At 37.9% G+C, this 26,597-nt stretch overlaps 1 protein-coding gene across 18 annotated transcripts in view; it reads right to left on the bottom strand.

The window, feature by feature from the left end:
- fryl (furry homolog, like) overlaps positions 1-26,597 on the bottom strand; it is a 107,727-nt gene that overhangs the window by 61,471 nt on the left and 19,659 nt on the right. For 2 of the 18 annotated variants that reach the window (XM_028444171.1, XM_028444172.1), the window contains exon 1: positions 9,104-9,159. The exons of 1 other annotated variant lie outside the window; for it this stretch is intronic. In XM_028444171.1, the coding sequence (XP_028299972.1) occupies positions 9,104-9,149 (46 nt within the window). In that variant the 5' untranslated portion in view covers positions 9,150-9,159. Of the gene's footprint in view, positions 1-4,069; positions 4,906-9,103; positions 9,182-11,018; positions 11,108-11,218; positions 11,236-13,027; positions 13,573-26,597 lie in introns of those variants that run through there. 15 more of the 18 variants (XM_028444182.1, XM_028444177.1, XM_028444188.1 and 12 more) reach the window with 15 other exon arrangements.

Below are 26,597 nucleotides of genomic sequence, written 5' to 3'. Positions count from 1 at the left end.
GGTGGCAGTAACTTGCTGTGCAATGTGTCAGCAGTGCTACTGAAACTGACAAATAGCTGTTAGACATGGTTAAACAAGGCGGGATTGAGGATGCAGAGCACACAAGAATTGTTCATTTTAAACTGTACATAACCATAACTTTACAAATTTTAAACAACATAACCTTACAATTACAGCTCAAATACATGGGACACATTTGCTAGAGTTGATTCAAGTGAGGATTTGGCCAAAAGAGCCAGCCAAGTAGTGTCAGTTGTGTTGTGGTCATGGAGCCCAACAGCACAGAGAGCCTTTCATGCCGAGCCCTCTTTGTTTACTGAGCTTCACCAACACCCCCAATGATGTCACATAGCCAGCTCTTAGTGGCCAATCAGTGGCGTGTCCCAGTCTCTCAATGCATCGCATCCATCCCACCCAGAGCCAAATGTGTTTTTGACTGGTTCACACAAATGAATATCTCCAGACTGTACATTGTCAACAAAAACAAAGCCCTGCATATTTCCTGGGCCAAGTGTTGATATTCCCAAACACTCCATCTCTGTCTTTTTCTCTGAGGCATGCCAGTCATTTGTGGCATGCCAAGCTACTGATCCATTTCAAAACCAACTCCCACGAAATATGGGCTAGAAAACATTTTATACAATAATTCTGTTTACAACTACTGTACTCATCATTTAAAAAGAAAAGACAAGAAAACATTTGTAAAAAATAAAACTTAAGGTAAAATAAACAAAACAATTTTTTTCTCCAGTCAATAAAATACGAGGATTCAGGATTAAGATTTTTGGGCAAAATAAATGTGTTTTTTTAGTGTAAGCACCAAGATGCTTGGCAATCCAAATAATATTCAAACCTGCATGCAAAGCTCTAGGGAAACTTTGCAAATGAACACTTCAGATTTTTAAGATACTTTAGGTACGGTATGTCTTAGTGACTGACAATACTATGCTTTTTACTTCATCAATTGTTACTCACTGATATTTGTTTTCTTCTTTGTAAGACAGCTTGATGGCACCTGGATCCTGCTGACTTTATATCTGCGATTCATTGTATCCTGCAGATATTTCTTTACCTGATTGTAATGTTCTTCTGTGTCCATGAGAACCTTTTACCTAACAGCCTAAAAGGTGGTTGTAATAATTACCTTTCTCTCTGCAATAACACATCATCATCAGTAGGATCAAACTAACCTTTTACAATAGTTCATACAGAAATGCTATCATACATTATGCTCTATGCTTTCTCAAATGGGGGTACGCGATGGCACTACAGGGGGTACTTAAGAGAGAGAAAGTGAGAAATTAATAAATGAAAACATAAAAAAAAAAATATGTGGGATTATGATGTTTATTTTCAGTTAATATGATTATCAAAATAATGGTATTGATAAAAATGATCTTGATTAAAACATGAAATGAAAATACAAGAGTCAGTCTTGGTCCCACACCAGGTGGGAGATGACCAGAAATGATTAAAAACTATAGAAATATATAAAGTCTGGAGGCACTAAATGCCATTTCATTCTACTTATTCACAATGAGATTCTTTCAGTGTGTTATCATTAGGGCTGAATGATTATGGAACATAACCTAATTGCAATTTTTTTCCTCAATATTGCGATTTAATATGCAATTATTTTTTCAAGGGCCTCTTGTCATGTATTTTTCAATGAACACAAGCAATAAATCAATCTATTTCATAAGCAATTTCAGATTTATTTAAACTTTAAATAAATGTCAAATATAAATTCTAAAGCACAGATTACAACAATAAAGCAAACAAATCTGTGACTTTACCTCTTCAACATATCTAACCAACTTCACATTTCATGAAACATGTAAACATGTGGACTGTACTTCTTAAACACTCTCTGAACTGAACGGGATAGTACAAGACAGAATAATAAAAAAAAAAAATACAATTTTAAAAATTATATATATTTGTTTTTAAATTGCAGCCTTTGCGATGAGAAAATCACGTTTTATATCGCGATAATATTACAAATGCAATTAATCGTTCAGCACTAGTTATCAGTCATTCATTTGATCATTATGCTTTATAGTTGTTTTTTCATAGAATTTTGAGCGGACAAAGTCAGACAAAGGGTACTTGGATTCAGAAATATGAGAAAAGGGGTACTTAAGCCAAAAAAGCTTGAGAACCACCGTTTTAGGCTAGAAATGACTAGCACTCAATAGCTGTCCTGAAGAAGGCAGCCCTTGCATTACTCACACACTTGCATTACACAACTATTACAACAGGGACTCCACCTTGTTGCAGTTCAAATGAAGCTTTGCCAAATGCCTGCTCACTTCCCCCTGGCAGGACCAATAGGAACAACAGCAGCACCGACACACAAATACCTACTTTGGAAGGCAGGGCTGAGTAAGTGCCCGCTCTTGTTTTTACCATTAACAAGAATCAGTGCATAGGTTTACGTTGTCTAGCCATGCCAACTCCGTTTTTGTCCCAACATGCTCAGTGTCTGATGAGTTATTACTGGTTCATCCATTATTATTACTGCTTCGGAATAAAAGAGGTTCTAAAGAATACGGATGGAATTACCGGTTTATCTCGAATAGACATTACAAAATGAAAAGATAACAAAAGAAAAGTTCAATTTATTAAATTTAGGGTGAAACATTTTTTTATACACGTGTACAAAAAAAAAAGTAGCAACATTCTTTGTTAAAAAAAAAAAAAAAAAAAAAAAAAAAGGTTTAACATTCTCTGTATCAACAACAGTTGAACAAATCTAAACAAAACCAAACCCAAAATAGCAACAACAAAAAAAGATTGGTGTCACGCACACAACATTAAACCTAATTACTTTATTAAAGCTAATGAGGTGCTGGTGGTATAAATCAAACCCTTGGAGCCCTCAAACAGAAGCATGCAAAAGTGATTTAGCCAACATGAAACTGCTACGAAAAAGCCAGCTTTGCTTTAACGACATATTCCGGTTGGATATGGAGAGTGACTTTGAAACTAGTATATTTACATCTTGTATGGCTAAAGATAGAAACAACTTAACCTTAACATTATTCTTGTATTACAATCATTCAAGGATTGATATTAACTACCTTTTAGGAGAAATTAGTGCCTGGTACAGGTTCACAATGATCTTCTTGACCTTGTCTTGTTTTAATGCTGATCCATGAAATTATCTGTTCAATAACACCGAAAAGTGTTTTAAGCACTGTCTGGCTTAAGCCTTAAATGAGCTCAGTGTGATTTTGCATTGAACCCTTCTACTTGCCAAGCAGTTCTTCCTAATATAGCTCAATTTAATTCACTTTAATTTAATTCAACTTTTGTAGAACAGCACGTGTTGGGTGAGCTAGGAACAACTGGCAATACCAGGGAAAGTTTAGACCATTCCACTTTAAACAACAGAAATGCTGGGTTAGAGGTTCTGTGATGGAGCTACTGCAGTCACAGCAGAGCTACAGAGAACAACTCCTGTGCAGTCAAATGGGCTACATACTGTGTGTAAACCCATGCAAATATCAAAAAATGTAGTGAAAGAAAGAGGAACAAAACTGCACACAATGATGTAGTCTCATTGTACATTACAATGAGACTAAAGACACAGCGCCTGTGTGATGCCTGACGTACCATGGGAAGCTAATAATAGGAGAAAACCAGAAGGCAGATCAATAACAGAGGAACATTAGCTGCCCCGTAGGAAAGAAGAATAAACGTTTTAAAGGAGTATGCCGTGGGCTGCTGGGAAAAACAATTAACTCAGATTTGAAAGAGTTCTAGAAAGTGAGGGTTGACTGTCATTAATAGATGATATTCTGTAAAAGAACCTGAAGACAACAGTATGACCAGGAGCATGTGGTGAGCTTATTGGCAGCCACCTGCATGCAAAAGCAAACAAACTGTATGCAAATAAACAAACATGAGACATGAATTCTTGGATTAAACGTATGGAATCATCCTTCATCACGCCACACATATTTAGAACATATCACAGGGGTGTGCAGGCTGTGTATTCCAGATACGGTCTGGCGGCAGCAGGTGTGGTATGTAAACATGTGTGCAGACACGGAAAGGTACTCACAGCTGCTGCTCCAAGATTTCAGAAGAGATTTGATGTTGATCTCAAAGAAAACTGAATCCTGCAGACTCAGCATGGCGCCTCTCAAAAGTTAAGCACCGCAGAAGTTCACAAGGCTTCTCTCCCTTTCATGTCAGAACATCCAAGAGTTTGACTCGGTCAAAATGTTCACCTCTTAAGAAACGTAACGAAAGAAATAAAATATCTTTACATATCTAATTTGTAGCTCTTGAACCTTGACGGAGGCTGAATGTTACCCTCTAAAAAATCCTGGTTAAAACAGCATCCTGAGCAACTTAAGCAGTTTTAGAAAGACACCCATAAAGAGCTCCCAGTTTCAATCCACCTCAGTCAGTAGTAGAAAAAAATTGTAGCCAGAATAGCTACAGACGTGTCCCACCACAGCACCTTGTGTCTAATTGGCAATCCACCAAGTTCCTCAAGTCCATTTCAACAAGGAAAAATTCAGAAAAACAAAAAAGGCATTAGGGAGAACTCCGAGAACTTTTGTCGCATGGGAAAAATGTGCAGCAGAAAACGATACGAATCCCCAAACAAATCTACAGCAGTACGTCTTTGGCTCGTTTGTGTGTGCCTGTCCTAACCAGCTAACACTACCGCCAGCCACCCTCTGCCTCACTGCTGCCCAAAAGCTCTCTCTCTCTCTCTCCCTCTCTCTCTATTCATTCCCGCGCAGCTCCTCCTTTTCTGAGCTGACTCTTGTTCTTCTGATGTCTGCGCTTTTCTCCCAGAGCGAGAAAGGAAGAGTGTGAGTGAGTGAGCGAGAGAGAGCAAGAGCAAAAAGAGAGAAAAAGAAAGAATTAAAAGAGCAAGCAATAGTGATAGAGAGATTTAATGGCAAACGTAGGGAGAAGAATCTGTGTGGGGGTGGGTGATGTCATCAAAATGCTGCGAGTGTTCCCTGGCAATGGTTCAGCGGTGCATACGCATATTGGAGTTGCTACTGTGCTGCCTCTCAGCTGGCCTATCAAAGCAACATTTCCTGGAAGAGCCACGGCAATACTAATGCGTCACTGCTGAATGCAGTGGGAGGTAATAAAAACATTGGAAGGATGAAGAAAATCCTGGAAAGGAGCAAATTAAACACCTGGGTGCTGGCACTAAAACCAAATCTATTCAAGTCTTTAAGTCAAACTCAAAACTCTTACTGCAGTCAGAGAGTATGACGTAATATGCTGAATTCTAAAATAGCTCACCTGACAAAACCACATGTTCCAAACAAAGATCAAAATCAGGCTCACACATTACATCAATAAACTACAAAATCTGCCAGTAAAACTAAGTCAAAAAGCCTCTTTGCAAACATTTAAAACATCAATCACATTACATTTCTTTAACAAGGAAATACCTTTTTATCTTGTGTAGATTTAATTTGCTCCAACACAGGAGTGAAGGACTACTAAATTACTCTGAAAGACGTCAGCGTGAAAAGACGACAAATGCTCTTTGTGTTGTTTTTTTTTTTCTTTTTTTTTTTAGTTTAGTCTTCATTTCTCTCTCCCTGCCTCGCCCTCTGTCACATGTCCTCCGGTACAAGTTATGCAAAACGAGACAGAGCTCTTTGCAAACAAACACAACACAAACAGAAGCTTTGTCAAGCCCTGGCTGGCGTGACCCTGATGCAGGATCCTGCTAAGAAACTCTGCCTTGTGTTATGTACCAGCAGATCATTTATAGCGTCAATGCAAACAGGTAGTGATACATTTCCTATTCAGCTATTTGTACAATCTAAATTCTAGAAAAAAGATTTTGAAGTGGCTACATCAAACAGGAATTTGATGAAAATGCATTGAGACAGATATCATATTACAAAAATATTTTGACTACTTGTACTTCATATTTCAAAAGTTCATAATGAATTAGGAAACATTAAAGTTGCAAGCTGAAGTTATTTACATGGATTTCATCCTAACCCTAGGGCAAGGACCAGAACAAAAGCTAGTCTCATTAATTGAATTACCTTCAATTTATTGCCCAAAGTAATTTACAATCAAGTATGTAGTGAAGCCACAATACAACTCCAGAAGGTTGAGAAACTTGACTTCTTAAGTTACCATTTCAATGAATCATGGTCATGAAACATTTTTCTACTAAATACTAAAGTTTTATCTATGTTTTGACCCAGACACTTCTCAGTAAGAAAAGTTAAATACATTTGTCCTTAGCAATTCTTCAAGATGTTAAGATAGTGGAAAGTCAGAATAGAGAGCAATATAACAAAATACTTTATTCAGGTTATTTCTGGAGGAGCCACTGTAGGTCTAAGTGTGAGAACAGAACCAATAAAGTAGCTGTTAAAATTACTACAAAACCATCTTTAACATTTTTTTTTTTGAGGTGGTGACTTTTCTTAATTAGAAAAAAAGTCATTTAAGGCTGTACTAACATTAGAAGGAAACCCGATGAACAGCATTATGGAGATGATTTGAGGCTACATTCAGATACAAAAGGTCATCCCTTCAGTAAAATCCGACCAACCCAATGACTATGGAGGTTTTATTTACCAGACTAATTATTGTTTCGCTTTGTGTTGACTTCAATATGTCTATCATATTTATATAATATATTCCATAAGATAATGTTGTTGTATTTGGAATTATATAAACAAAATTGAACTAAAATTGAATTCACTGATTAACGAGCAATCACAGAAGATCTATATTAATACTAGATACAAATTATGCAACTATAAAGTGATACACCACATTATTTCACACCGGAAAGAATGAAACTGGCTAATCTCCTCTTTGCCCTCGATGTAGAACGGACAGTGTTACACTTTTAATATGATATGGTCCTGCTCCAAGCTTAGAAAGTGGTGGCAAACAGTGGAAAATACTGTTCAGAAAGTATTGCTGCGAGCCCATCCCCTTTCAGCAAGGATTGTGATTTTAAGCCTAGCTGTAGAAGCTGCACAAAAACGTATTGCTTCCAAATGGAATCATGAGGATACCCTCAATGTTATTCAATAAATAAATGAGGTGAATTCATGTGCCCCACTGGAAAAAAAACAACCTATGCCATCAGGGGTAGCTTGGGACTTTTTCATAAGACCTGAAATCCCTAAATAGTAGGGATGTAACGATTAATCGTAAGGCAGTTAAAAATCGATTCATAGGTATCACGGTTCATATCGATACTCTGAAAATCGCAGTAATTTTTTTAAACAGCAGAGGGCGCTATCTATCTATCTATCCTTCTCTTGTCCAGAAGCGTAAGCGGCGGGCGGAATCGCCTATTACTCTTAAACATGTTCATAAATGATTCCTTACCCCTTTACACCAAAATAATATCTGTAATATTACGTGAATATCTGTAAAAGTCACGTTTTTCTATTAACTCTCTCTGCTAGCGCATAGCATCTCTTCTTCACTGCTAGAATAGCTGCATACCAACCGACCACTTGGTTACCAGCGCCATCTGCTGGTCCAAACAAATATCTGATGTAAATATAGTACAACTACAGTCCAATTGTTAAGGCACAAAATACATTTTCAGTTGCACTTTTAAAAAGACAAGGAACTATAATGCTGTTTTGCATTGTTTACTATAGAACCAGAATTTAAATGAATAGGCTTCTTCTTCATTTGTATTATTCCTTTATTTATTTCATTCAGGATTTATTTTTAGTTAAATTGCATTGTTTTGAATAGTTTATCAAGGGATTCTTTTGACAATGAAAAATAAAAGGAAAATAGTACAATATTTTTCAGTCATTTGTCTACAGTCCCATTTTGTAAAATAAATCGTGAGAGAATCGTATCGTGAACCCAGTATCGTGAATCGAATTGTATCGAGAGTTGAGTGAATCGTTACATCCCAACTGAATAGCCTTCATCAAATCAGATTAACTTCCACGTAATTGGCAGTCATTTAACACAAATCTCCATTCCTCAGTTTTGCCCATCGAGGGAGGGAGGAAGCTATATGTATATGTCTGTGTAGTGTTTTACAATAGTGACGTTTTGGTACTTCCCATTATTGCACAGCTGAATTGTTAAGTACTGTTGTACTCTGTGTAAATGTGTTGTTTTCAGGTAATCTAATTGTCTTTTGTGATTATAAAACAAATAAACTGAATTTTCAGGGAAAAAAAAGAAACGGCAATGACTTACTGGAGAACAGAACAATAGACATAAGAGTAAGGCTGCACGATTGCGGCCAAAATGATAATCACGATTATTTTGATCAATATTTTAATCACAATTATTTATCATATTAGGAAAAAAATCTGTGTTTTTAATGCACTACTTTTGAACTTTAAAATTGAATTATCATTTTTTTAACTAACCCAAGAATTTAAAATGTACCAAAGGCTAACTGAATAATACACTATTAGAGCGTGCATAAGACAGTATTTTAAATGCAAATATTGCAGATGATTTAATCATGGCAACCAAAATTGTAATCATGATTAAAATTCAATTGACTGTACAGCCCTACATAAGAGCAACAGTTTCTGTGTTAGTATTTGTAACCATCGTCATCATCATGATTGGCCACTTCACTTCATGATAATGTCATAGTTTGCCAAATTCTTAAGACAGCCAACATTAGTTGCTTGGCTTAAGAATTTGGTTAACAAGTTCTTTAACCTCCATCAACCCAAATCTAAATCAGGTCCATACATTTTCATGTGAAATTTACAAAGAACCACATTTCATTAGCAAGATTCTAGTTAGTGTGCTGGGCAATGCTACACAATAAAAGTGTAAGGAGGTGTTCAAACAAAAATAGTAACTATCTGCAAAGCAGTGCACCTGCAGCATGCCAGATGCTCTGCAAGCATCGCTTTATGCAATTCACTGTGTAAGGAATGCAGAAACGACAGTCTCATCTTTCTGGAAGCATCGAAGCTAAAAGCTGACGTAAGCCACGGACTCCAAAACAAACAGCATTATAAACCACTTCCTGGAAAAAGGAGCTGGTAGATTAAATATTCTCTACTAAATAGCCATCTGAAGCAGGTTGCACTATTCCATTCACAAAGTGGGTGTGAATGAGTGCTGGCCTCACCATGGCAGCAGACAGTATAGTCGAGCAGTTCCTCCCAGGAGCCCATGGGTGGAGGATGCATTTCCTGTCCTGGTCTCTCTGAAGGGCAGTAGTGAGAACAATAATCGATATGAGCTGTAATTCAATCCCTGACCTCCTCAGTGATGCCTGGGCTGCAGAGGACACGTCATTTGGTTCCATCACAGCAGTTTGATTATGCAGCATAACTCTGAGCCTCACCTACTCCCTCCAGTCTGGAGCAAAAGGTACGTCTGTCCATCCTTACACACATTACAGAAACGTGCGCAAAAGCCATTTGACTCACTTTAGTGCTTTTTTTAAAAAATAATTTTCCAGGCTAATCAAAGAAGAGTCCCAATGGAATGACGAAGCAGAAGAGAGAACTTAAATACAAAGAAAACTTTAACGCAGAGAGAAAAAGGTCAACTCATTACTCATCACAGGTCTGAAAGAATGCTCTTCAAGTTTTTAACAGTAGAAACAATTGACCAGCAGAGCTGGAGAAAGATCACTAACAATGAGTCATGGCATTTGTCTCCCGATGCTGTGACGTCATATTCCCACTAAGTGCACAGTCTGCACTGGGCTCCACCATTAGGGCTTTTGTTTCTCATAAGTTGGTGAATATCTACTAAAGGAAATAAAAGACTGTCTAGCCAGCATAAAAGATTTTAGGACTCAACAAATTTCAAGAAAAATACTAAAAAATAACAGCAAACCCATAAAATAATACGAGTCAAATAAGTTGGGAGTCACATTTAAAGATAAAAATACAAAGACAGTCTCCAAATATTATACGTTGTTAGTGTGTTATTTCATACAGCTCAGTTACACTCAGCTAACAATATTTTTGAAGGATAATAAGAATCTCCTTTGCTGAAAATATTGGTGTAAATATAATCTTTTTGTGAGAGTATTCATTACTTTTCACATACAAAACAGTAGTTGATTTTTGAGTATATTGGTTCATAATTTACTGCCAAGTTATATTACATTAAAAATAACCTCATGTAATATTCTTTATTCGAGCTTACTGGCATTAGCTGAAGCATGTAACCTGTGCTACTAAATCTCACTTAAACCGACCAACAGATCGCCAAATAAACTATTTAAAAAGTCTTGGAATGAGCATCTTGTGTCTTCTCTGTCTGTCTCCTGCTTATTTAATTATTCAATTCAACAATGCATCAGTGGTTGAGGTTTGTCATGAGCTGGGTATTAAGAGTAAACTGTCAAAAATCCACCATGTCCGCCATGTTTATTGGTTGATTTTTTATTTAGGTTAATTTTACTTTTTATTATATACAAAGATGAAATAAAAAAATAAGGATTATCTCAAAAACAAGACAAATGAGCATTCAGCATAAAGCTTCAGTATGACTGAGAGGGAGATTTTTGGTCATGTTGTTGATGTAATGTGTTTATGATTTTAAGTGTTCCTAATGATTTTAAGCTGTTGAATGTTTTCTGTTGCACTTTTTGATCACGTAAAGCACATTGAGTTGCCTTGTATATGAAATGCGCAATAGAAATAAATTTGCCTTGCCTTGCATATGAAAGGCAGATTCATCTTTATAAACTAAAAACAGACTCATCGGCATAATGCCAGGTGTATGGCCACCCAACACCCTACAGTATTAAGACACCCACACACATGCATGTTCAGTCACATGTAACAATAACTTAACTAAAGACAGACATCCTGCTGCACCTAATTTCACAAATCTGTCCCAATCAAACCAGTTCCAACAATGTGGGTGCATGTTGGGCGCGAGGTAAGATAGTTTGTACAGGAAGACAAACAAGAGATGAAGAAAAAACAAAAACAGTTGCCACTAAATGACGGTAGTTATTAGCAATGCCAGCTCTGCAACAAGGGAGTGGCACTGATCCCATTCAAACAGCTTCATTTTACCTCCGCTCCAGTAGAAGTCAGACCACTGCTTGCACACAACTCACCAGCTTTCTGCAAAAAGGAGACCTTTTTAATATGACGGAGGTTTCCTGATTGGAAAAAAAAGGAGGAAAGTTTTGAGAACAGTGCACCCCATACAGTCAATATTAATAGAAAATAAAAGCAAAGAATGAATTTGAAAAACAAAACTTTAGAAATACCTCACGGCTCAAAAAAAGCTCCAACTTCACTGCAAGCAACCCGCATTATAACATGTTAGTCTAGCTAAGCAACTAACCCTATTGGTTTGGGCTAACAGGTACAGTGAGTGCAGCAGAAGTGAGAGCTGAGTCATGCTTTAGCCATGAGCAAACACACGGCAAGCATGCTCTGACAGGTAGGACTGCATAAGAAAGTCACAAGTTATTCAGTGCTGATGCAAAGAGGCTTCATTAATCCTGTTTTACTGCTGGAGCACATCTTGCAAAATTAGCTAGCAAAATAATTAGCTCAAAACAACAGGCCTGAAGGAAAGCTAAGACATATATTTGTATATGGAGGTGCAGCACAATTGGGAGATAAACAAAATAATGATGCAGCTTTTAGCTACACATTCAGTTAAAAACTGCTTTGAAGACAAATAAAACTGATTTTTTTTTTTCTCAAAATGGTGATATACAATATAAATCAATATTCTTTAACTCAATAATGCCACACATCTGCACAATATGTGTCACTTTTGGCTTTTTCTCCTGTAAGGGACAGCACACGTGAGTGAGTTCTGTAGTGTGGCTTGTTTAGGGGAAGGTCTGGGTTAGGACGCATTCAGCAATTCATCCAACTGTGCTTTTTATAAAGTTCTAAGAAATAGCAAAAGCAGTGACTCCTAAAACAAGTATTTTAATACAAAATAAGCTATAAATAAAATATATATCAATATAGGCAATAATGTCATTTTCTATATCGTCAAAATAGAAAACTCAATATATCTTGAATTGCCCAGGCCTAAACAGAACACACACATGCTGTCAAAGGTCAACACTACAAGAAGTGCAATATTTTTAAGACAGCAATACATGTTTTATTATTGCAATTAAATAAATGCATTTATTTTATTGCATAATTGTGACCATCACCAGCCCTCCCTAAGGAAGTGTAAGAAATACTTAATTAAAGGGAGAATATAAAAAGAGAGGGCAGTGTTACACCTTAATCTAAGGTAAGTCACCTGGACTTGAAAAACCTGAATCACTAACAAAGTCAGAGGTAAAGACAACAACTTAATTAATGTGCTCATGATTATCATTATCTAATTCAAAATTCTTCAAAACTTATAAAACCACATCATAAACCTACTAAATGTAAACTGGTATAAATGCTGCACTGTCATTAAAGCCAAATAACTGTAAATAGCAAAAGCAGCGTAATGCAGTATTTTGCATTTACAAAGTATTAATAAAAAGAGTGAATGTAAAATGCAAAACAGCAATGTATAAAATATGAGCTTGTCAATTTCCTTCAGGATGAGAACTTAAATTAAATTAATTGTCCTGTTTTGTATTTTAATACTAAGTTCATTTTTGAAACAACAAAGTACTTGTAAGGAACAAGAAAAACTACATCATAAGCAACCACCATAACTCTGACTCATTACAATTTTTTTATTTTTTCATTATGTGAGGAAACCTTAAATAAAAACAAAATAGCGTGATCTGTGGGAAGTGTTTCTGTTAATCTGCAAGCCTGTTAAAGTATCAGTGTTAATGGTGTTTCTCCAAAAGTTTCTGGCAGTTGCACTTTAAGCTAAGCATGTGAGCATCCAGCAAGTTGAAGAATCACTAATTAAACCATTACCCTAGAAGACCCGTCTGAGGATATGCAACGACTGCAGTTAGACACGTAGAGAATGGCAGGGATTCTGGCTCTATGGTATTAAAGCTATGAGCAGGAAGTGAGGAATTGTACTGATGTGATACAGTGCTTTATTTTTCGGCTGCTAATGCATCACCACCACACTGAGTCGTTTGTACCTTTGAGACGTGTTTGGTTACTGCGTCTGGAGGAACCCATCACTGGATCTACCTTTACCACTGGATATACAGGATATTCCTCAGTGGCGTGTCCCATGGCAAGCAGGCTCAGTCTTTTTATACGAAGGAGTCGGGGCCCAGACTCCCTGGGCAAGGCCCCATGTTCGACAACTCCTTCTCCTGAGATGGCATTGGGAACCAAGCTCTTCAGGAACTCCATGTTTGATCCAGCTTTCACTCTGATGTGTAGTCCATGAGCCTATGTCGTGCAATCCCCACACACACTACATTGCTCTGCTATTTATTTACCCCATTGAAAGACGAGCATGAGGGTTGAGTCTGTGTCGAGCTGCTACTTGTCGTTACACATTCACCTCCAGTCAGGACCTCTATCTGTGACTCCGTGTAGAGCAGAACAGACACTTCCTGACTAGCTTGAGGAAGGTGTTTACAGAGCTGCGACTGTTGCTAGCCCTCATGAGAGGGCAAGGATCCACCCAACAGTGCTGCATTACCTGTCTGTCCACAGGGTAAAGAGAAAGCACTGAGACATGGCTCTTTCCATGGGGCGTGATGTCACCGTTTGTGGGCAGGGCTGCGTGAGTGCAAGACATTATCTGGGTGGAACTGGAACATGTTTCACAGGAGATAACACAAACTGGGGCCAGCGGCCGATGGCAGGAGTGACGACACAGACACACCCTGCTGGCCTGCATTGGTCCCCATGTGAGAGATGGCGAGAGGAGGAGGAGGAAGATTGTCAGAAGTAAGACGAAGACAGGAAGCTTCCGAAGAGCTGGCTGCACTTGCCTGGCTGCATTCACCGATAGCCTTTATCAGAGCCATGGTGACATCTTGCTTGCTTTCTTACTTGCATAACACAGCCCCCCCCCCCAAATGTGCTTTCACTCCTCATTATGAGGAGAAAGAGAATGAGCCAAGTATTTGTTTCTGTGGACCAATGTGATGACATAGTGCTGTGTTGCACAGTTTGTAACTGCAGCAAATACCAAACAATCAAATATTAGTGAGCTGCAGAGGAAGACTGACTGCACTATGCTGACTCTTCATTAGCTCACAGCTTAAATTCAAAAGAAAGTATCCATCTGACGTGGTCTTTAGGCTTCAAAATGTACAATAAACAAAGGTCAAGGTACATGGGAAGATGATAGGCAAGAGTTTAAAAATAAGTTAATATCCTGCTGTATCATTCTTTCTATTCTGGGTATTAGTCATTTAATTTATGTTAAAATAAATTAAACAGCAAAATGCACACTGGGATGAGAAAGCAAAGAAAGAATATTTGACATTAAATAAAGAATTGTGAACGAGAAGGAGTGAACATCCTTTAATGTGGAAGTATATATATAGGAGTTTACACACTCCAGTACTATAGGTGGCTATATGCACCTATTCAAGTTGAATGCAACACGCCAATAATCAAGAAAGAAAAAGAACTTTCATAAAAGGACTTTTAACTATTTTTAGTGGAGAAAAAAGCCTTTCATACATTTAGAATACAGTGAAATATTTCAGTACATTTGGCTTAACAGCTAAACATACCCGTCTTTAAATAAGTGTATATATATCCGACCTATATGTCCTGCTAAATAAAGACAGATGTAGCCTTATGGTTATTTTTACTATGAGTTTGTTTGAACATATGCATTAGTTGATTTAAATCATTGCTTTATAGCATCAATGCTCCACAGTTTAACTCAGAATGAGAGACTGACTAAACTGACATTAAAGCCTTCCTTTAATGCTGGTAAATATTAACAAAATATGTTAAATTAAATTAAAAAAAATGCCCAACTTCAACATTTAAATATGTTTGATTCTGTTAATGAAATGTAATATTTACCGAAACATTTCACATCCACACATTCAAGACATGTTTATTAGTCCTATTGCTCATAAACTGCTTTCTCAAAGAAATTCTACAAACAAGCTGTGTATTTAAGACCAGTGAGTGTGATCAGAAAGTTATAAAGGAATTACTAACACCCTCTGCTGCAGCATGTGAAAAAGTCATCCAGATGATGTAATGGTTTTAAAGTGTACAGTATGTCACAAGAGGAAATGTCTCATTCTTTTTTTAGTCTTCTATAAGACATTCTTTAAAAACAGCAACTTGTGCATTTCATGCACTACGAAACCATTTTATAAAGCACTAGCTGCTGTTACATGGACATGAAATGATCAGATTAGACTTGAAGCTGTTTCATGTAAACATCAATTTAGCCAATCTGACATCAAGGCTTTTGATCTTTACTAGTGTCCATGTACCCAAGACAAAGAAAGGGAATTCAATTTGAGTTTTTCAGCTACAGTGGAGCAGTATGAAACAACCATTACTAGTTCAGGGTTGGGGTCAATTACATTTCTCATATACAGTTATATCTCCAATTATCCAAATTCGGTAACACTTTATGTTACGGAACACGTAGTAACCATTAATTAGTTGCTTATTAGCATTAGTAACATAGGGCTCTTAATTAGTCATTAAGTACTTATTAATGCCCTATTAAAGAGTAAGTACACCCCAAACCAACTTTTTTCTGCTAAATATATATATATTTGGGTATTAAGTATTGCTGTTGATTGGTCCTAGTCCAACTCTTCAAATTTTTGTGAAAGTATTTTAATTTTGTGTATTTAGCTGTAAGTTAAGGAAATTACATTGCACTCTGTTATTTTTAAGGACATGCTTCTCACACACACAGGCCGGAATCACACACATGCACAAACAAGACCTGTGGACATGCATTAGTGGAGAAATGTCAGAGTGGGCTTTTACAATGAAGGTTTGGTCCGCATTGGGACTTGAACCGGCCACCCTCCAGTTTCCAACCCATGTCTCTACGGACTGAGCTACTCCCGCCATGTCTGGTATACTGGCCACTAAGTGCTGAACGCCGGCTATTACAACTGAATTTTACTAATGGCTGAACGGTAAGCTCTTGAAACCCCTCTGTCATCACTTTAACCGATAAAACCTGACACCTGCCTTTTTGCAATCTGTAGCGCATAGGTTGGATTGACACCTCAAATGACCTCTCTGTGGCAAAAGTGTTCGCACTGGCAAACTCGCTCATATTTAGCTCCTTAGATAGTAGTTGTGATGGGTTTTGGTTCTGTGTGTGTGGGGACAGAGGGGAGGGGGCGGTTACTGAAAGTAGCTGGGCGTGTCTTACTGCTACAGCAGTAACGCCCATAATCAAGGCTTTTCTTTAATTTCCCTCCTAGTGGCAGCTCAGCAGAAGGCAGGGGTGTACTTACCCTTTAGGTACTTATTAATGCCTTAGTCTCGCAGTCCAAACAGGGTTAGGGTTAACGTTAACCCTTACCCCAACCCTAGCATATTGAGATCATAATTCATATACAACAACTTCCTTACTTACTAAGTAATAATTCTGAGGTTATTGAGGGAAAACTCTTAGTTAATGGCTTACTGGTTGTATAATAATGCCATGCAGAATAAGGCATTAATAAATACTTAATAATAAGTAATTAAAAGTCATAAGCAACTAATTAATGGTTAATAGGTGTTCCCTAATATAAAGTGTTACCCCACATTCAATTATAACTCAATTGCAATTACGGTAACCGGCATTTTTTTCCAATTAAAATTACAATTATCATTCTCCCCTGTAAATCATTTCGAATTACAATCTCAATTACTAAAGTTCAATTACAATAATTCACAGTTACTGAGCCTTTAATAAATGAGCCCATAAAAGTTAACCTTCCTCTTGTGTTAGCTTTCTGTTAGCATCTCTGATGATAATGGGTTGGTTTTGACCCATGTCTTAAATCAATTGTAAAATACACTAAAAAATGCTTTCATCTAATTCATTTTTACCTTGTTAGGCTTCTTTATCCATGAAAATATTGGTTTTCATATTTTTAGTGTGGGCTTCAGACTTTTTTCTGTCACTATACCCCTAGATTAAATTTTCTTAACCCAAACCTGACTTGGTTAATGCATTTCTTAACTCAATGACATGCAGTCAAGGTATGCAAGGTAGGAAGTGCCTACCCAAGGCTGAATTGATATTTTGATTATTTGTTTGAATTATCATATAATTATAAATTATTTATTTTTCCTTTCCGATAGCCTACAGTACCTATAAGTTTGAAAGTGTCCGCATTTTGTGCTTTTCATAGCCCAAATTATTAAACACAGCTATTTCCTGGAACAGCTGCCGCCTCATTCCACTGTAAGGCATGAGGAGGCCACACCCTCTCCCAAAAGCACATTGCTGCTCTGCCTCTGTTCCCATAGCGCGTTTTGTATGTGTTAGCACATGCGCAGTCAGTTCCCTAAGATGAAAATCATTTACGTAAAAAGGCAGTTCTCTACGCTGCCTTTGGACGTAACCGTGCTATGCTAAACGCTATACGTATGTTCAGAGTGGATTAGTTTATTGATATCACGTGATCGCTGCTGCTACGTTCTCTCGCTAGTGGGCGGGATACCACTAGAGGCAGGATGACAGAGACTAGACTAAAGACTAGAGACGCTAAAAAAAACTTGCGCCTCACTGAGGCTGTTCTGAGTTGTTGTTGTTGTTGTTGTTGTCATTTTCTCTGTGTTTCCAACATAAACAATGGATGCGCTGCTGTGTCATGAGATATATCTTGTTGGGAGAGTATGGAGGCTATATTAAATAATTGTTTGTTTCTTTAGTGGTGTTTTATGATGTTGATTTTGTTAGATGGCTAAATGCTTGTTCATGTGGATCTTGTTGGGTTTTTTCCTTCTTAATATGAATTTTATATTTTGATAAGCGCATTGAGATGACTTTGTTGTAAATTGCTTTATACAAATAAAGTTGAATTGAAATGAATTAACGCTTGCCAGCAGTAACATATGAAATTGCCATTGGTGGTCTCGATTTGCAACGTGCCTACCCAACGCTAGTGGTCACGGCACGTCACTGTCTTAATTGTAGCATTCAAATTGTGATTTTATTGCAATTCAAACATTTTAACAAATAGAGCAATGTAGGAAGGTCAATTGTTATTTGCACTGAACTATTTGCTGTAGCGCAGGGGTCAAACTTGTTTTCTTTCAGCAGCCAAACAGGGAAGAGTTTGATTGAAGTCGGTTACTGTAGTTTGAACCTTGATAAGTATGAAAGGCACAGGCAATATCCAAGCAATAAATGACAGATAGATATGAGCGCCTGCAGGATCTTCACTTCAAAACTCCTTGACTTTTGTGACCAATTTTTGTGTAATTCAGAGCAATTGTTTGATTGTGAGATATTGCAGAAATTTAGAAAAAAAATGAGAGTTCTTTCAACAATTTAGGACCTGCTTCCACTCAATCATTCTTGTGCCAATCATACTCCTTCCTTTCTAACATGAAAAATGGAGCGTTGCAACATTTTATTGTTTGTAATAGGCCTGATATGAACAAAATCTGTCAATGCAAATCATCTGAGCTGATGTATAATTTAATTAGTGTTACTGGAGTGCAGTGTGTTCATTGCTATGCAGCGTTAAAACAAATTTCATTGCATAACTACTAGTGATCACTTAGATTTTGATAGAAATAATTATTTTGAAAATAATAATTGATATTTTGCTGAATGTTTAACTCATTGACTGCCAAAGACTTTTAAAGATGTTTTTTGGTTTAGTAACGTTGACTGCCAAAGATGTCTAAAGACGTTAATTGTGTTTTTTGGCTAGGATTGCATGGAGACAGTGTGACAAAGCTCTCCTGTGAATATCTAACTTGTACCATGATGTAGTGCTACAAGAGTTGATGAAGCTCCCATCAGCTCACACTCTACCAGAGCATGTGTGGAACTAAGTGGACTATTGAGAGTGTCGTGAAGGTGAGATAAAACGATCAAAAAACGGGGCAAGCGGGGTGACTCGGCATGTCCGGGAGGAGGAGGAAGTAGCGTGTGGGGTGAATGACGGGGGAGAGACTTGGAGGAAGGCCAAAATACAGTAAGAAATCCATTCAATTCTGACATAGATAATGATAATTTTGCCATCAAAAGCCTGGTCTCAGTGTTGTTTTTGTAGTTTTATAAAAGGAAACCAATGTTGAGGTGTCACTAAAGCAAAAAAAATTCTTCAAAGTCTCTAATAGGTTTTTTCAGAAAAAGAGGTTTTCCTCAGCTTTTTGTCACAAACTGGCGATTTGTGTGAAACTCTATTCAACTGCTGATTACAGAAGAATGAAACAAGCTAGAAACAAAAAAAAAATTCTGATGAAACTAGATATTCTAATCTTTCAGATTTAAAGTTGTCATAGTACAAAATATTCTATGGGTCTTAAATAAATCAGTGAAAATCATCCAAAACGCCTGACAACATGGGGTTGGCTGCTCTGAAAAGGGCTGGCAGTGAATGAGTTAAAGGAAGCTGCATTTTTCATTTTTCGTTTTTAAATAAAATATTTATTCACACCCCAACAGATATTAGTGTTAAAACAAAGCAACAAGCATTGTAAAATATCACAGCCCAAAAAATGTCAAATTTAAGTTATTGTGCTATATTTCAAGCATTTTTTTTTTTTTGGTGAATTTAGGGAAAAAGTTTTGTGCAATTTAGATTATAATGCACTGTGGTTGTGTTTATTTAAGAAACACATAATTAAAAGGTAATGCGAAATTATTTTGTCAGGTTTTTTTTTTTACATAATTGTTTCGTGCAATAAAAAATAGAGCATGGGAGGATTTTTGTGTCAGGTAAATCAGTTGTTAACAATTACATCTATGGAATCCAAATAGGTGTGTCAAAGGATAAATATTGTACAGTTCAAACTGCCAACAACGAACTTTGATTGCTTGATCCTTTAATACCTGAGCATCATGTGTCAGGTATGAAAGCCAAAACTTCATTATGTTATTGAACACAACTAGGTTACACAAGAAAGAGGACTTGCCAGAAAATCACTTACTATATTGCCTAACATTCCACTTGGAAAAAAAATAGTATTTTTTTGGCGAAGTGCAAAGACAAGCATGTAGGGATGTAACGATTAATCGTAAGGCAGTTAAAAATCGATTCATGGTATCACGGTTGATCGCAGTACGTTTTTTAAACAGCAGAGGGCGCTAAATATTTATCCTTCTCTTGTCCAAATGCTGAGGCGGAGGGCGGAATCTGCTACTACTTTCTTTCTGGCCGCCTTATACTCTTAAATATCTTCAGAAATGATTCCTTACCCCTTTAACACCAAAAGAATATCTGTAATATTACGTGAATATCTGTAAAATTCCCGTTTTTCTAATAGCTCTGTCTGCTCGCATAGCATCTCTTCTTCGCTGCTAGTATTTCTGCATGGCAACCGACCACTGGGTTACCAGCGCCCTCTGCTGGTCCAAACAAATATCTGACATAAAAACGGGGCAATGACTGTTTTTTTTTTTTTAAAGTCCAATTGTTAAGGCACAAAATACATTTTCAGTTGCACTTTTAAAAAAAAAAAAAGAACTATTATGCAGTTTTGCATTGTTTATTATAGAACCAGAATTTAAATTAATAGGCTTCTTCTTCATTTGTATTATTCCTTTATTTATTTCATTCAAGATTTATTTTTAGTTAAATTGCATTGTTTTGAATAGTTTATCAAGGGATTCTTTTGACAATGAAAAATAAAAGGAAAATAGTAGAGTATTTTCTAGTTTTTTTCCCAAAAAAATAAAGGAATATTTTTCAGTCATCATTTTTCTACAGTCCCATTTTGTAAAATAAATCGTGAGAGAATCGTATCGTGAACCCAGTATCGTGAATCGAATCGTATCGGGAGTTGAATGAATCGTTACATCCCTACAGGCATGTGATGCTTTCAATGAGAATTGGGACTTTGCAGATTAATAGCATATTTAAAGAAAACATGAAAACACAGCACTGTTTAACAACATACTGCCAGAAATTGTTCCAACACAAGTGCAAAATCACATTCGAAATGTCAAAAACCATAAAATATCAGAGTTGACTTTTTTCTAAAAAAAAATACACAATCTATACAAATATTATAAATGAAGGGCCACAAATAGTTAGCAATTCTGATATAGCCAGACTAAGACAGAAGCTATGGCATCCTGTTGGTTGTAGGAATACCAACAGTACACAAGTAGGAGTCTGAGTGAAAACGGTGAGTGATGAAGCAAAGATAACCATCACTGAGACTGGGTGTTACAATGGTCAGTCCAGGCAGCTATAGTTTGCTGGGGCCATGTCTGTGGTGCTGCTGAGTTAGAACAATACCCCTGCACGGGAGGCCCAGATCCCAATCAGCCCAGGAATGTGGAAGAGGAAGCTCTGGGAACAATATGCAGCGTTCCTAGGCCTCTCTGGGTCCTGCCCGTCTTTGCATCATTGTGCAGAAAAAAACAGGAAAACTTGTGGGCTTGAGCTAAGGAGTCAAGATTTGTGGGTGCAGTCAGCTGTGGCAGTAGCAGTTCCCTCAAACGTCAGCAATGAGTCCACAACTGTCATCACGGTTGCAGAAATCCGAGTAGCTGCAACACCTTTGGCTGTGAGTAAACAGCCAGTGTCAAAACAATGCAACACTGCCTCCTAGTGGTCAACACAAGACACCACACAATAAACTCTAAACCAGAGATGGGCAACTCTATCACAGCGGGGGCCCTAAAAATGTGATTATATCTGATCCGAGGGCCACATTATCAACAATTCATGTCAGCATTTAGAATGACTGATCTGAGCATTAATAAAAAAAGGGGGGAAAGCATTTTGTTTTTTTCTGTCTTGTTTTGTTGTTTAGTCAGTTTTTAATAATTTTGTGTATTTTTGGTGTCATTATGTGCATTTTTGTTATTTTTTTTAGTTATTGCTGTAATTTTGTGTATTTTTCAGCATTTTTTTGTCTATTTATGCATTTTTGGAGTCACTTTTTGTATTTTTGTTTGTATTTTATTTTGTTTTGTTGTTGTTTTCTGTACTGTATTTTCCTGTATTTCCTTTTGGAACTATTCTGTAATGTGTTGCTTTTTGTGTGTTTTCAGTCATTTTGTTTGTTAAAGTTGTGTTCGTCTTTGTTGTCATTTAGTTCTTTATGAGTCATTTTTAGAATTTTTTGTGTTTTGGGAGTTATTTTGTGTATTATGTCGGGCTTTAAATTCCTTCCAACTTCTTGAAAATAAAATTTTGGGAGAATTGTTTTGGGGGTCGCACAAAAGTTGAGTGAGGGGCACATTTTGTGCAGCAGACAGAGAAGTCCACCTGCCTCCAATTTCATTTCTTCAAATGTAATTTTGTGCTTCTGCGCAATCACCTCTCCATGTTAAACGAGCAAAATGTTCATTTAAATAGGGCAGTCTCAACCACGTCTATACGGAATTCACTAACATTGCAGCACCTAAGAGTGTCACAATGTTAGTGAATTCCCCAAAGCAGGTGAATAAACCGCACCTCTAAAGGATTTAGGGACGCACCTGTCAACAGGAATCCTGTTAACACGTTAAGATCCTGTTACATAATATTAGTTAAGATTGGCCAACTACTTACACTTATACACAGTGGCTTATGATGATAATGTTTGTGTGATCAAAGTTTTTGTAAATTTCTGTGTAAGAAAATCGGGCTCCGAGCGTCGATGCGTACACATTCATAGATTATACCTACCAGATTTCAGCTCGAGCCGTTCACCAGTAACAAAGGAGCAGCGATTTTAACTGGTGTACACAACAACAAGAACAAAATGAAGAAGAACAAAGTGAGTGGTGTTTTGAGTCTGGTAGCCCGGCCTAAAAAACTTTTTTTACTATCAAATTAATAGTGTTGGAAAATGAATTAAAAAAATTACTGAATGTACTTATGCCCATTGTTTATTTTGCCAGACAGATGACCAGAAGTTTGGACAAACAGATTTATATGCAGCTGCTTGTGACATCAATGCCAAAATCGCAATCTGATATGAGCAACTTTTTTTGTTCAATTTACCAAATCTGTGTTGTTTAAGCACTGAGGGATGTATTCATAAATTAAGAATGCTCACTGAACTCATGAGGCTGACTCAGACGTTGATGACAGTGTTGCTCTATTGACACTGCAGCATGTTGGCACAGCAAGACAAACAAAAATAGACAAACAGACCTTAAAAAACAAACTGACTTTGTAAACAAACAAAAAAAATGTTGTCAATGCTAATGCAGAGGTTTTACGCAGGTTTAAAAAAGCTGAGCACTTTTAACAACAAAAAGCTATTTTAATCAAAAGTAAGGACGTACAGAAAGTGCAATCAAATTACTTTTTGGTGCTTCCTCCCTTTTGCTTTTAAAACACCATCAGTTCTTGGAAGCTTGCTACGTCAGAGATTTCAAAGGATTATGGTCAATCAATTATATTTAACAGGTGCTAATGCTGATCAATTTCACATGAAAGAAGAAGACTTCACTGCAAATGACTAACTAAGATAGCTAACTAATAGGTGCAAGTCAACACTTGACTGGCCCTGCACCTTTGCACAAGGGGCTTTAACCCTCAAATAACAGCTCATGAATGAAATTTAGGTGTCTGCAATAAAACTAATAATCAAACAATAATACATTAACACAGGCAGGGCGCCAGGATTTTTTATCTCCCGGTGCTCAGAACGTGCGGGATTGATATGTGGGGGTGCTGATAGTTAGGTTTTTTTTTTTTAATTAAAAGGAGTTTCTCATTTTTAATTCAATAAAAGACATTGTGCAACACCGAATGTTAGATATAAATGTAGTTTTAACTGAATTTGGTCAAAGAATATAAAATAATAACAAATTAGTTAAGCATAAAACAAGTGACCACATGGCAATGGCAACAAAAAAAAGAGCAAAAGTGACCTATTCAACACCTGACAGCCACTGTTTTGCCCGCCAATTATCAGACAGTATATCTAAAATGCAAAATGTCAGGGAAGAACTAACTCACCCTAATTGTTTTATGCGTTGTGTTTGTTGTTGTTTCTGCATGTTTGGACAGGCAGGCAAGATTGCTGAGTCGAAGGTTTGCCTTTCGGTTTCTCAGGTACCGGTATGTTTTAATGCGCCGCATGCAGGAAAAACTGCCCTCACATGAAGCGGAGGTGAGGCTGTAGGAATTTGTGTGTTGTACTAAAAAATTAGTAATTCAAACTTTGAACTTTATTACTGTATCAGCCTTCTGTGACGGTGCCCCCAAAGCTGAAGTCGACTTGACTTGATATACAGAATCTTTAGCAGGTTTCTCCTGGATGTATTTACCTGAAGTTTTTGCAATACCTCTGTTGGGGCAGAATAATTAGTTATGCTTAATAATATAATTACTTATATATTTTAATCCTTAAGCCTTGGGGTGTAACTTTTCATTGTGTGATTTCTCATGTCTTCAACTTTAACTTGTCTTCACTCTGGGTCAGGACAGCCTGTCCAAAGTTTCAAAACAACCACAAGGACAGACACACACACTCACATAGCACACCCCATACACATTCATTCATACACACAAACACATAGTTCGCACACACCTCCGTTTCCATAGCAACCAGATAACGAGGAGCGAACTGTTTTGACTCAAAGAGTAAAACTGTCTTTCTTTCCATCTCCTGCCCTTCCTCCTTCTCCCTGTCTCTATCCCTATCTCTCGGGGGGGGGAGGAGGGAGGGGGGAACTAAGGGGAGATATACGTGGCTTTAATATTGTGTCTCGTCACTCTGTCTTTGGATCGCCTGGCCAGGGGGTCACCATTTTTGTTTCCACTTTGTATTCTTTTATTTAGTTTAGAATAAAATCATTTTTATTAATTCACCAACTCTTCAGTCTGGTTTTCATCACTTCCCAACGCAGAGGGTGTCATACAGCCAAAACGAGGTAACCTTCCTCTTTTTCCACCTTAACAATTGGCGTCAGCGAACGGGATCCCTGTCCGGACCGTGTGTGCGGCCCGCGACCCGTTACGGGGGTGACGGACGCGTCAATAATCCTAAGCCAGCATTTAATGTGCAGGATACCTCCGTGAAGGCTCGCATCGGGTCGTCGCACGGTTGGCACGGGACAAAAACGGACCACGGTGGACCTCAAACAATTCGGCTAAAAAAGGTGAGAAGCTGGTTTTTTGTTCACAAAGCCTTCATGCTTCTTTTTGTTTCTGTTTTATTTTGACACCTCTGCTGTGGTGCGTGAGAAGGTCACTCCGGTCCAGTTAAAGTTGAATAATATTAAAAGAGCCCTCAGGTTGCGGACCGAGGTTGAGTTAATCCCAAGCTCTTATTTTCAAGAGTAGAGGTTGAATTTCCTGCCGATTCAGAGGTTTTTTCTTAGATTTCTGGAGTGTATGGTGGTTGAGTTAGTCCCAAGCTCTTATTCTTCAAGGGTGGAGGTTGAGTTTCCTGCTGATTCAGAAATTTTTTACATTTCCGGAGACGGACAGCGGTTGAGTTTTCCTTCGGTTTCGGTACCGGAGTTGAGTTTGTGACTAAGTGCACGGCCGTGCCATTTCTGCCTGATCAGCAGCTGGTAGACTGTCAGGGGCATAATGGGCAATAATCTAAGTGTGAACCCCGCTAAGCCGGAGGTGGACTGGAGTGCACCATTAGTAGACCAGATGAAGAAAAAGTATGGTGAAAATTGTTGTGACAAGCTGTAGGTTTGGGTGGAATGCTTTGGTTTTCCAAACAGAGGCAGCTTGAGCGAACGCCAGCTCACACAGCTGAGAGACGCGCTATCTGAGCATAAACAGCAACTTTTGAGCAAAACAAAGGTTAAAAGCAATTATGTGAAAGAAATGATGGCACATTTACACATTTGGCAGAAAGAAAGTGCACACAGGGCTGCTAGGGATAAAAAAGAAGCGGTTATAATGCCAAAACAGGAAAAAATTAACACTGACACATTTACACACACAAGCAAAAACCCTTTCATCACACACACCCAAACCACACCCCCTGCTCCATTGTATCCGGACGTCACGGCTCCACCCTCCACCACGTCACCACCTGCCTCTAACGTTTCTACCACGGCTCTCTGCCGCCCTCTGGTGGCAGAATTGGGCAACACAAGTAAAATTCCAAATTCACAGTGTAATGCTATTGGTCATCCGGCAGAGGGAGCCAAAGCTCCACCATACATTTACCCACAGGCCACAGCTGAAACCCTCAGCCAAACTATGACACACAATGGAGCCATAGAGACTTCATCTAATGCTTTTCCTCCAATTTCATACACTTTGCCAGCAATTCAAGTTCAACCACCATCATACAAACCCACGTTACATGACGATGACGCTGGGGCAGCACATTTGGCCCGTCGGGTCCCACAGGCATGCCCACATGCTGTTCAACCTGTGCAAGAGCCGCAATCTACAACCAGTTCTTCAACGCAAAGTACACCCACCATCGACCACGGTTGCCACTGTGGACCGCTGACACGATCACGGGCGCAGGTGGACTCCACCTCTGATTTGGACTCTCCAATCCAGAACTTCCGCCTCCCAATGATCGAATACCCAGGCGCAACAGACAATGTTTTGGTTTACAGACACATGCTGCCTGAAATGCTTACAGCAGCAAAGGATGAGTTTCCACCCATCTCAAATGGAGGAGGGCCATTTGGGGATGCTC

This window comes from Gouania willdenowi, chromosome 4 (assembly GCF_900634775.1).
Source record: "Gouania willdenowi chromosome 4, fGouWil2.1, whole genome shotgun sequence".
Taxonomy (NCBI): Eukaryota; Metazoa; Chordata; class Actinopteri; order Blenniiformes; family Gobiesocidae; genus Gouania; species Gouania willdenowi.
Note: the sequence above shows the minus strand (reverse complement) of the source record. Positions and strands in the feature narration are given on the sequence as shown.